The 12502-nt window shown below is 43.9% G+C and overlaps 1 protein-coding gene and 1 long non-coding RNA gene across 4 annotated transcripts; both read left to right on the top strand.

The window, feature by feature from the left end:
- Positions 1-72: 72 nt before the first annotated feature.
- On the top strand, positions 73-6431 carry LOC118368062 (F-box only protein 30-like). Of its 2 annotated transcripts, XR_004822266.2 has the most exons (5): positions 73-286; positions 2743-4945; positions 5402-5596; positions 5794-5890; positions 6177-6431. XR_004822266.2 is itself a non-coding variant. In XM_035751786.2 (4 exons), exons 2-4 carry the CDS (start codon positions 2801-2803, stop codon positions 5824-5826), a joined length of 2373 nt encoding a protein of 790 aa, XP_035607679.1. In that variant the 5' UTR covers positions 73-286; positions 2743-2800; the 3' UTR covers positions 5827-6431. The 2 variants fall into 2 exon arrangements, 1 of the variants encoding a protein (XP_035607679.1); XM_035751786.2 differs by having other exon boundaries at positions 5794-6431.
- A 3587-nt stretch (positions 6432-10018) lies between these two features.
- Positions 10019-11351, top strand: LOC127915864 (uncharacterized). 2 transcript variants are annotated; one of them, XR_008092602.1, is made up of 3 exons: positions 10019-10162; positions 10340-10535; positions 10642-11351. It is a non-coding gene; the product is annotated as an uncharacterized LOC127915864 (long non-coding RNA). The 2 variants fall into 2 exon arrangements; XR_008092601.1 differs by having other exon boundaries at positions 10614-10741.
- The last annotated feature ends 1151 nt before the right edge of the window (positions 11352-12502 follow it).

Raw genomic sequence — 12502 nt, 5'->3', positions numbered from 1 at the left:
GTAATATCGTGAGGTTATTCCCCATCTATTTCAGGCGCACGTCTCCAGCCAAACTTTTCTACATGATGACGTAATCAACTAGCGCCACTTGTAGCAGCTATCCAAAGATGAGCTAGTTTTGCTTTTTACAACACAGCGACTGGAGTCGAAAGACACGACGTGATTATTTGTAACTGTCTAACAGCTACAACATTGCCGAACTACTTAATTGTGTGTGGCTGGTGTTGTTGCCGAATATAAAGACAAGACTCATTTGCTGTTTCGTTTTTTTTCTTCTTTCTTACGGGTAAGCCAACTTTGCCAAGTAACAGTAACAGTAACCAGCTAATTTAGCGATCTAGCTATAGTACTCGTTTAGCTAGTTATCGTTAGTTAATTTTCAAACTCCTTTTCCCTGTAATTAAATCACATGGGTCTTTGTTAGCCGCTAGCTAGCAATGCTAATTTACGGTTAAAGTAGACTTACAGATGGGAGCTGGCGGGTGTTGCTAGTCTAGACATCGTTATTTTCTATTTGAAGCCGCTAAGCCAGACATACCACTTGCCATGCAGTGGCATGCTTGGCTGGCTATAATTTTAACTGCATCATTGTGATCATCTAGCCAATTGGCTTGCTACCATGTTTAATTACATATTTGTTAGCAATAGAACCACAGTAGCTCTCAAACTCGAGGCAGCATTCTGCGTTCTCCTACAGTTCTCAGCGATTAGCTTCGCCCACGAATGGCTAATAATGTGTACAGTACAGTCTCGATGCTGTGTTTTAACGTTTAGAAACGTCAATAGTCATGGCTTTCATCACCGATAAGGAATCCTTCAAATAAAACAGATACAATTTCTGTAGCAGTAATGCACAGATCCATACAGCTGTAGGGTGGACTTCCTGAGTTACTTTTACACACAAGTGTTCAGAGTAGGCTAATTAGCACAGGTGATGTGATGTCTTCTGTCTGTTTTCTGTATATAAGGTCTGTAACATGGGTATATGGCCTTGTGGGAACTCTAACCCTATCAAGGTGTGTATCAATTAAACTTTTTTTTCCTTCATGATTTCTCGCTGATATGAAAGATAAGGTCCTTTGAATGCTTCCAATACCGTAGCGCAAGCGACGTGCGTTAATGTTCAGATTGAGCGTCGGGACTCTTTAAACTGCCCCATACAGATGACGTCTTTTCCCAGTAAAATACTACTTGAGTTAAAAGCATTTGGTTTTAAATATACTTAAGTATCAAAAGTAAACATCCTTAAACATTCCTTTTGGTAAGTAAACCAGACAGCACCATTATTTTTTAAATATAAATAGTACAGTACCCCCCAAAAAACGACTTAACTTCTCTAGGGTACGATGCAATAGTCCAGACGGGAGAGGACAAGTGCCTGGATTAAGACCTGTGCCACATCTTGTGTGAGGTAGGGTCGTACTCTACAGATGTTGTAGAGCATGAACCTGCAGGAGGGAGTCACTACTTTGATGCTGACAGAGAACGACAGGGTGTTGTCCAAGGTCACGCCAAGGTTCTTTGCACTCTGGGAGGGCAACACTGTGGAGTTGTCAACTGTAATGGATAGGTCTTTGAGCGGGCAGGTGTTGGGGGCTGACAGGGCTGACATCCAGGTTGAGATATATACCAGGCATGCAGAAGACACGTGTTGCACCTGGGTGTCAGAAAAGGGGGGGGGTAGTCAACCCTATTGAACATTTATGGGAGATTCTGAAGCAGTGTCTCATCCCTCAAACAAAGGACACTGGACACTTGTAGAATCTATGCCAAGGTGCATTGAAGCTGTTCTGCGGGCAACACCCTATTAAGACACTATGCTAGTGTTTCTTTTATTTTGGTAGTTACCTGTATATGTCCAATAATAATTGCAAACACATCTCTAGTATTTTATATTTTCATTACATGCCACTTTCATGGATGACCAGATATTCCAAAATGGAATCCCATCCTGCTGTTGTATTTATAGTCATTCAAGGCCTGTCAAGCCATCCACGCCCAGCAGTGCAACGTTTCTCCTTAGACTGTCATGGATGGGCCGACAGTTGCTTATAATAATCTTCAAACTTTGCCATTATCAAGCTATGAGCAGGCTAGTGAGGCCAAAGATGGTGAATAAATTAAGATGTCCCACTCTGAACCTTTTACAGTTGTAAAGAAAATGTTGCAGTTCCTGTCTGCTTAAGTGGCTCTCCCATATGCACCAATGCAATAACAGCTGGTTCTGATCTGCTTAGTTCATTGACTGTATATGAACCAGAAAAGAGAGCACGTGAGATGTCTCGCTTCCTCTTCTGTCTCTGGTGAGACCACTGAACTGGCCTCTGCTTCGTACAGCCTCACCTTGGGGTCAAAGGTCATGAACCCCGTGGTACTTTAGGTTATATTCTAGAACTGGTGTGACCGTGTTCTGCAACCCAAGATGGGTGTCGTGAAATGTCATGCAGCAGCGGAAGAGATTTAGTAAACAGAAACCGTCTGAGACGGCAGCAGGGAGCAGGCGCTATGCAAGCCTTTTAAAGGCACGAGACTCCATTGCCACATGTTCCGTGGCTAGAGAGCCGGTCAGTGGGATAATGTAACAGGACAGGATGTTTCTAGCAACTGGGACATGGCCTGGTTGGTTTTTCTATACATAAACTGACTGTGTTTGAACTTGATTTTGTCTTTTAATTAGACCTAAATTGCCCAATTTAATTAATGTTTTTAATAATGTTTTTTTTTCTCCCCTCATTATTGCAGGCCACATCACCCCTAACCCCCCACACCCTTTTAAATCCAGAATATCAACACAACAAAGATGGAGGAGCTCCATGCCCACTGCCTGAACTGTGTGAACCGGAGGTGTATGATTCGCACAGAGACTGGTATGTCCTGTGATCTCATTGGCTGTCCTCTTGTCTGTGGGGCAGTCTTCCACTCCTGTAAAGAGGAGGAGCATCATTTACTATGCCCGTTTGAAAGAGTGCCTTGCCTCAACACTGGATTTGGGTGCCCTTTCACTATCCCCCGGATTAAGATGGCTAAACACCTAGAGACGTGCCCGGCCAGTGTGGTGTGTTGCACCATGGAGTGGAACCGTTGGCCTGTGAGCTATTCAGACAGGAAGTCCTATGAGCATTTGAGCAATGTTGAAGTGGTGGAGCAGCTAGACATGGCCCTGGCTCTGCAAGATCAGAGGATGCTACTGGAGTCTCTTAGAGTCACCACCAACACGTCAAAGAACAGATCTAGTAAATCGGCTGAGGAAACGTGTTACAAGATCGCTGATGTAATGTCAAGTGTACCAGAGACTGACATTAGTAATGGAACGGTTGAAATGGATGAGGCTGCTGCTTTGACTAATGGAGTGGTTGAAATGGAAGATGATGATGAGTCGTATAGTGAGGTACACAAAATAAAGTTAGCAGCTACCTTGGCTGTCCTCAGAACTGCCAAGGATATAGACTTGATCAGTGTAAATGTTGAAAACGGTGAGAGAGAAGGGGTTCTCCATAGGGGAGAGGACAGCGATAATCATAATGATTTGAAGAATGTAGAGATGAAGGCAAGTGACACAGAGTCGGGCTGTGAGCTCGGAGCAGTGGGCGGAGTCGGACTGGACTGTGAATTTGGAATAGACGGGCAGGGAGACGAGAGCAATTGGATAGAGTCTCCAGAGGAAGTGGAGAAGGACCATGTGATGGGTCTTGCTGAGGTGGGTTGTCCTCCTTTCAGTAACGGTTTCAACCATGCAGGAGACAACCAAAATCACTTGCGACAGCGTGAGTGGATGGATCTGAGCAGATCTCCACCCAGACGCTCTGAAGTCAACAGGTTTTCAGACTTCAGGCTGGTGATGCCTTATCTCTCCATGCCTAATATAGTAGCACCCCTGGAGACCTCTGGGCCCCACCCTCCACCACTACCCATCCACCTGCCTCTTCCCATGCCTCTCCCTAATCTGGAGCCGTACAACATGCTCCAGCATCTGCCCTTGGAGATAGAAGACAGGTGGCTGGAGAGGAAACTTCAGAACCTCCAGGTGCTCAGAGGGATGAGTGTGTTTACATTTAACGGGCGCAGGGCTCTGATGTCTGACCCCTATCTGTTCAGAGCCAAAATGGAGGACAAGTCAGTGGACACCTCAGACCTGGAGGTAACTGACGATCCATTGGGGCTCCATGGAATCGACCTGATCACGGCAGCACTGCTCTTCTGTCTGGGGGACTCCCCTGGGGGCCGCAGCATCTCAGACAGCAGGATTGTAGACGGCTACCACGTCGACTTTGGTACCCAGACCTTCTCCTTCCCCTCGGCTATACTGGCCACTAACACCATGGTGGGGGATATCGCCTCCGCGTCGGCCTGTGATCACGCCAGCCCTCAGCTCTCTAACCCCAGCCCCTTCCACTCTCTCCGGCTGGACCTGGTTCTGGAGTGCGTGGCCCGTTACCAGACCAAGCAGCGCACCATGTTCACCTTCGTGTGTGGACAGCTGTTCCGCAGGGACGAGTTCTCTTCGCATTTCAAAAACGTTCACGGGGACATCCACGCTGGCCTAAACGGCTGGCTGGAGCACCGCTGTCCCCTGGCCTACTACGGCTGCACCTACTCCCAGAGACGCTTCTGTCCCTCTGTTCAGGGCTCCAGGATCATCCATGACAGACACCTGGGCTCGTTTGGGGTGCGGCCCGACATGCCTCCCCAGTACGGCGATAAAACCCTCCCCAGGAATGCCTGTCGGTTCGGGTCCACCTGCGACCACCTGAGCTCCTTGCCCTTCGAGCTGCAACAGTATGTGGCCAGTTTCCTGGATGGCTTCAGCCTGTGCCAATTTTCCAGGGTCTCTCGGACAATGAGGGATGTGTGTGGCAGTTTACTGCAGTCCAGAGGCATGGTGGTGCTGCTCTGGGAGAACACACGAAGGCCTGATGGGTCATCCTCATGGCAGATCCAAAACAAGGTTAGTCACTTACTGTGTATGCATGTGCATTAACATCTGTACCCAGGCTGTATCGCAACCAGCCATGATTGGGTGTCTCGTAGGGCAGCACACAATTAGGCCAGTGTCATCAGGTGTAGGCCGTCATTGTAAATGAGAATTTGTTCTTAACTGACTTGCCTAGTTAAATAAATGCTCAATTGAATTTAATCTAGTGTAATTTTCCCATAAATCTATGATCCATGGAATAGTACGACGGTCTGAGATGTGTGGGGATTTCAAAGTTAGAATTCACACCTATTTGCTGACCATTGAATGCAGGTTGTCCTGTCTCAACAAAATTGTCAATTAGATTAAAGGCTTGGCATTGCAAAAGGACAAACACAAGCAGGAATACAGTATGACATATAGTATATCAACAGCTTTATCGTTTTGGATGAGAACTCATTTGTTTATAATATTCTGTTTGTGAACCAGGTGTGGCGATTTAGCACAGCCTTCGGTACAGTGAAGGAGTGGAAGTTTGCCAACATCACCAGTATGGCCGACCATCTGAAGAAGTGCAAGTTTAACACCATCACCTGTCGGGACGAGGCCATCCCTCTGCCCTGCATGTGCTTATCCAGAGAGCTCACCAAAGAGGGACGCTCACTGCGCTCAGTCCTCAAGCCGGTATTATGAGTAACTCTATAAAAGGGTTGGAGTCCATGGGTATTAAAAGTAGTGCACTATGTAAGCGTTAGGGTACTATTATGGACGTAGCTCACTTCAATCAATTCAGTAAGTTCTTACAGAAGTACTCCCAGGATTCACTGCTCTATGATAAGCAAATACAAAATGCTGCTATCGTTCTCTTCCGGTCCTGACAGGAAAAAAAACGGAATTGTTTTCAACCTATTTGATATGCATACACGCGGAGTGGACAAAACCTTCTCTTTCCATGACCGACTGACCAGGTGAATCCAGGTAAAAGCTATGATCCCTTATTGATGTCACCTGTTAAATCCACTTCAATCAGTGTAGATGAAGGGGAGGAGACAGGTTAAGTAATGATTTTTAAGCCTTGAGACATGGATTGTGTATGTGTGTCATTCAGAGGGTGAAAGGGGCAAGACCAAATATTTAAGTGCCTTTGAATAGGGTATGGTAGTAGGTGTCAGACGCACCGGTATGATTGTGTCAAGAACTGCAGCGCTGCTGGGTTTTTCACACTCAACAGTTTCCTGTGTCAATAATGGTCCTCTACCCAAAGGACATCCAGCCGACTTGACACAACTGTGGGGAGCATTGGAGTCAACATTGGCCAGCATCCCTGTGGAACACTTTTGACACGTTGTAGAGTCCATGTCCCGATGAATTGACTGTTCTTGGGGGCGGTGCAACTCAATATTATGAAGGTGTTCTTAATGTTTTGTGCACTATATATTCTTGTTACCAATGTACTGAATAGATTATTTAACTTTTACATACTCTGTCAATGTGTAAATAAAAAATATTTTTGACATTACATTTTCTATTTTTATAAGATAACGAAGTTCGTACTGTGCCGCATTGACAACAAAAGGAAATGGAGCCTTAACTTATGATAAAGACTTGATTTCTGGTCATGAGAGGGATCTGATGGGGATCTTTTAATGAGTAGATTTCTCATTGTCCCCCGGCTAGAGCGATTTACGTCTTGCACGGTTTTATATACTTAGGGTGATAATGATTTTTGTTGAGTTTGAGTCAGCGGATCATGCCATTACTTTTGAGTCAGCGGATCATGCCATTACTTTTGAGTCAGCGGATCATGCCATTTACTTTTGAGTCAGCGGATCATGCCTTTACTTTTGAGTCAGCGGATCATGCCATTTACTTTTGAGTCAGCGGATCATGCCATTACTTTTGAGTCAGCGGATCATGCCATTTACTTTTGAGTCAGCGGATCATGCCATTTACTTTTGAGTCAGCGGATCATGCCATTTACTTTTGAGTCAGCGGATCATGCCATTTACTTTTGAGTCAGCGGATCATGCCATTTACTTTTGAGTCAGCGGATCATGCCATTACTTTTGAGTCAGCGGATCATGTTAACATATTGTCAGTGTAGCTATTTAATGCGATCACGCTTGTAGACAACGCAGATTTTAAAGGTAAACTTTGCAGATGTCAGCTCAATTATTTGAAATGACCTTTTAAATGTAGGTCAGAATGAATCGCGGCCTAACTCAACCTCCATCAGTATCAGGCTACAACAATGTTGACTGTTTGAGTTAAGGGTGATTGGTTGTCTTTCTGTATCCAATCTCCTGTTCCTCATTTGAGAACAATGTTATCTCTGTGAAAACCATTTGTGTGAATACTTGTTATAGATCAGTGACTCCTGCAGGTCCGGGAACGTTGGCATAACGTTCTGATAATTTAGAGTTGATCAGTATGGAAACTGATCATCATTCAATCATGGGCATGTCTATAAGTTATCATATAAAAACACTAATCTTTCTATTTTCCTCTTGGCTCTACATAGTCACTGTGTTCAGAAGTTGCCTGCTGTGTCTCGGGGTTTGTAAAACATGGTTGCCTTCCAAATGGCACCCTATGAACTATATAGTGTTCTAATTTTGACACTCCGGGGTCAACTTTTTGCACTGTATAGAGATTAGGGTGCCATTTGGGTAGTTGCCATGAAACTGCATCAATAGTGCTTGGCCATTACTTGTATTGTATTGCCTGATTGACAGTATAGGGCCGAGCCAAACCGGGCTCTGTAGTGTGAATCTGGTTTATGTGTAAAACATGCACTAATCTATCTACCAGTCTTCACATGGAACAGCCACTTTGTTGTCATGGTTATAGAGTGTGGTTAGTTCTAGGACTGATACACCATTCAGTATTACTGATGTGTTTTATTACAGTGTTGGTACTGACACATTCAATTCCATGTCCTCAAAAGATCGATAACCTATCCATCATTTGACATGATTTTCTCCGGTTTGAATATGAGTTGAAATTCTGTTTGGGTTTGGAAGTGGAATATTTAATGAATCAGTCTTAAAGATGGTGTTAATGAAATTAAGGCCTGGATTCAATCCGATCGCAGCTTGAAGAAAATGTGCCTTTAAAAGACAATCTTCCAGTGTTTACAGAGATCACATTCACAGTAAACACTATAATTCGGTTCAATTGGAAATTACCTTTAATTGACTCTTTGTCGGCGAAGCACAATCGAATTGAATCACGCCTCAATTCATGGGTTTAAGATTGGGTTGTAACGGCTTTGGATCGTAAGGGCACAGTTTGCGTCTGTTCTTTTTAAAAGGAAGTACATATTTATTTTACTTCGAGTTCTTCTCTGAATCCCTGTACTGTTTGTTCTTCCCTGAGTGTTTTAGTACATTTTGGGGGGAAAGATCAGTGCAAACGTTGCATTAGGATGAAACACCCCGGATGAATAGTTTGAAACATTTTGATATGGTGAAATAATCCACACTTGTTTGGTTTGATACACATTTTGTGCGTGTTTAGTATTCTTCCATTCAACACTTTTTTTAACGGGAGTTTGTTTTTTACTATTATTTGGTGTAGTTCAGGATGTTATTAACATGCCACCAATATTACATAGACCACTCAAAGGTAAAGGCCTTCGTGGGTCTACCTGAATACCCGGGACCTGAACTGGTCTAAAATTCAAACTTTTCCCTAGGGTCTGGGTCGGGTCCTGTTCGATTGTCATTGGGTCTCGGGTCAATTTAACTACAGCTGATAGATCCGAATGGAGACAACCACGGCTCTGCGTAGAAAAAAAAACATTTCTTAAAAACATATTCTACAACATATTTATTTTATGCTAATACGGTGAATTTATTGATTTATAGAAGGCCTTGACAACATACAGTATAAAGACCTATTCATTAACCAGACGTGCAACTTGGTTGATCACTTGAGTCCAATCAGGTCTGTTCTAGTATTGGTCTAGGTCTGGTTGTTCTCAGGTCTGATTTGAACCTATTGATCATCCCCGCATATCTTGGGCCCAGATCTGTATGATGCTAAAACAAGTCTGATGGTCGTTGATGACCTATGCCTAGGAGTTGACAAAACAGCACAAACAGATCTGGGACCAGGCTAGACATGTTTCTGCTCGAGTCAGATTTATTTCCCCCTTTTTTTTTTGCATGCGAGTGAAGAGATTAACCGTCATTCTTAAGAACATGATTTATCCATAAAATGCAAGGTTATTTTTCACACTACAATAACCTTTCTAGCGGTTGTGTGTGTGTGCCTCTATACAATGGGATTATCTGTAAACAAGAGGCTACATTTCTGTAGTGTTAAATGAACATTTTACAATAAACCGCATTGTAATCTGGCAGTGTAATTTAGTTTGAAACTTTTCTTCAACAATTTATGTTATAAAGAGGTGATTATTTATGTATTGCCCAGTTTACTAAACTCTAGTTAAATTACACATTGTTGAAAAAAGGTTTGAGATTAAATCATACTGCCAGATTACAATGAAGTTTATGGTACATTTTGCACTTAAAGCTAGAATCCTTACTTGAAACGATAACAAAGGGTCAAAAGCTGAGGGGTGAACCTGGAGAAATGTAACCGCTCAAATTCATAGACAGATCTATGGATGCAAGGACTGCCCATCCATGGTATCAAAATTATAGTTTTAACCAATGTTTTGAGGCTATACAGTGTTTGTTTACATTTATATTGTTTACTAACACTTGAGTAAAACAAGCTTATATTGGGCTTCTAATGGGGAACGACAGCTGAACTAAGTTCATGAGGCATTTATAAGTTGTATTCTTCAAGAATCAATGGGTATCATTAAAAATGTATGTAGCATCTAAGGATTCTAGCTTTAACGCGTTACTTTTGCTAAACGAAAACGTTTTCCCGCGGTGTCTTACGCTTTTACATGTTTTGTTCAGTTTGTTTTAGCGGCCCTGGTGTAAAAAGCTTCACATTACTGTGTATCATCAACAGCATTTTCATCACCAATAAAAGTTCTTTACTTGCTACAACATGGTTTAAATATCTTCTACGAGAACAGCATCATGTTGACTGATGGTCGAGTCTCAGCTGCTAAAGGTGTGCGCGAGACTGGAGGAGGTTGGGCCTCCATCGGTGAGGTCTGGTAGCAGGGTCTCCATCGGTGAGGTCTGGTAGCAGGGTCTCCATCGGTGAGGTCTGGTAGCAGGGTCTCCATCGGTGAGGTCTGGTAGCAGGGTCTCCATCGGTGAGGTCTGGTAGCAGGGTCTCCATCAGGGGTGAGGTCTGGTAGCAGGGTCTCCATCGGTGAGGTCTGGTGAGGGTCCTGGTAGCAGGGTCTCCATCGGTGAGGTCTGGTAGCAGGGTCTCCATCGGTGAGGTCTGGTAGCAGGGTCTCCATCGGTGAGGTCTGGTAGCAGGGTCTCCCAGGTCTGGTAGCAGGGTCTCCATCGGTGAGGTCTGGTAGCAGGGTCTCCATCGGTGAGGTCTGGTAGCAGGGTCTCCATCGGTGAGGTCTGGTAGCAGGGTCTCCATCGGTGAGGTCTGGTAGCAGGGTCTCCATCGGTGAGGTCTGGTAGCAGGGTCTCCATCGGTGAGGTCTGGTAGCAGGGTCTCCATCGGTGAGGTCTGGTAGCAGGGTCTCCATCGGTGAGGGTAGCAGGGTCTCCATCGGTGGTCTGGTAGCAGGGTCTCCATCGGTGAGGTCTGGTAGCAGGGTCTCCATCGGTGAGGTCTGGTAGCAGGGTCTCCATCGGTGAGGTCTGGTAGCAGGGTCTCCATCGGTGAGGTCTGGTAGCAGGGTCTCCTTTCCTGTGGAAGTAGGAACATCTTTAGAAACCGGAACTGGGCTATAAAAAGGTCCAACAATTATGGAATAGAACAAAATAAAATCAAAATGACCAAAAAAAGACTATAAACAGACAATATGACAATCACTGACTGGCATTCAAACCGTGGCCAACTATGTTTTGCTCACAGACCTCCCCCATATCCATCTGTATGTATAAGACTGGGAGGGTGTTACTATCTCTGTACAGAGAACTGAGAAGACAACTCTGGTTCCATTAGCTTTACCTTAGCAGCAGAGGAAACTTTGGAAACCACCTTGGACATGACAGGATGTCCTGGAGACTCTATGAGTAACAAATGCAAAAAAATAAAGTGAATTATGAAGAGATGTCTCACTGCACAATCAATGGGCGTATCTCTACTGCTGTAATCCAACCAAAACATATCTGGGGAGAGATATTGTAGTGTATAGTAGTTACATTTCTCAATAAATCTTACAAAACAGAAAAACGAATTTAAGTGAATCATTGGCTCCTGAAAGCAACTCCAAACTGGTTCCTCTCCCAAGCTTGTTGTTCAGAGTATCCATGAAGAGTCTGATTTGCTTGCGAAGGGAACCTATACATACTTTTGACCTCTCGAGGGCACTATAACTCCAATAACACTGATCCAACTGGATTGTTATGCAAATCAGAATTTTCTGATGCCCCCCCCCTCCCCCCATCAATCAATTAGTGGTAATATTTGTATGTTCTTTCATTGGTGAATACACTTCATTATCTTTGAATGACTTCAAGGGAACATCAATAAAATATTGTAATTGATAATATACAGAGTGTACAAAACATCAGGAACCCACCCCCCCCCCTCTTTTGTCCTCAGAACAGCCTCAATACGTCAGGACATGGACTCCACAAGGTGTCCAAAGCATTCCACAGGGATGTTGGCCCATGTTGACTCCAATGCTTCCCACAGTTGTGTCAAGTTGGCTGGATGTCCTTTGGGTGGTGGACCATTCTTGATACACACAGGAAACTGTTGAGTGTGAAAAACCCAGCAGCTTTGAAGTTCTTCACACATACCGGTTCGCCTGGCACCTACTCCCATACCCCGTTCAAAGGCACTTTAATCTTTTGTCTTGCCCCTTTCACCCTCTGAATGACACATGCACAATCCGTCTCAATTGTCTCAAGGCTTAAAAATCCTTCTTTCACCTGTCACCTCCCCTTCATCTACACTGATTGAAGAGGATTTAATACATGGCATCAATAAGGAATCATAGCTGTCACCTGGATTCACCTGGTCAGTAGGTTATGGAAAGAGCAGTGTTCCTAATGTTTTGTATACTCAGATCTTATCTTTAAAGTTATAATTACAAGTATAAACTTCCGCCGTACAAATCCAAAACCATTATCAATGATTTTGATAAGTCAGGTGCACCGTGATCTCTTTGCCTGTAGGTATTTACCCTACTGTACCTATCAAATAAGGAATTATTATATCAACTACTGGATTGAAATAGCTCAACATGCTCACTTCTCTTGGATACAGGGAAACTGATTGGCTCCAACAAAGGATGGGCACATCCAATAAGAAATGGTCACAAGGTGCACTTCCACCAATAAGTGCACAAGGACAAGGGATTGTTCTAATTCCTTTGTCACAAGGAGAGAAGGCTGTGATCGCCGGGACTGAACTGCACGATGAATCAATGACTGTGGATAGATGATTAACAATAATGAAACATGGTTAGTTGTTGAATTTATGAATCAAGTTGGTCTCCACACACCATTCTATTCCCAT

This window comes from Oncorhynchus keta, chromosome 35, assembly GCF_023373465.1.
Source record: "Oncorhynchus keta strain PuntledgeMale-10-30-2019 chromosome 35, Oket_V2, whole genome shotgun sequence".
Taxonomy (NCBI): domain Eukaryota; kingdom Metazoa; phylum Chordata; class Actinopteri; order Salmoniformes; family Salmonidae; genus Oncorhynchus; species Oncorhynchus keta.
The sequence above is the reverse complement of the archived record's forward strand: the minus strand, read 5'-3'. Positions and strand labels throughout refer to the sequence as shown.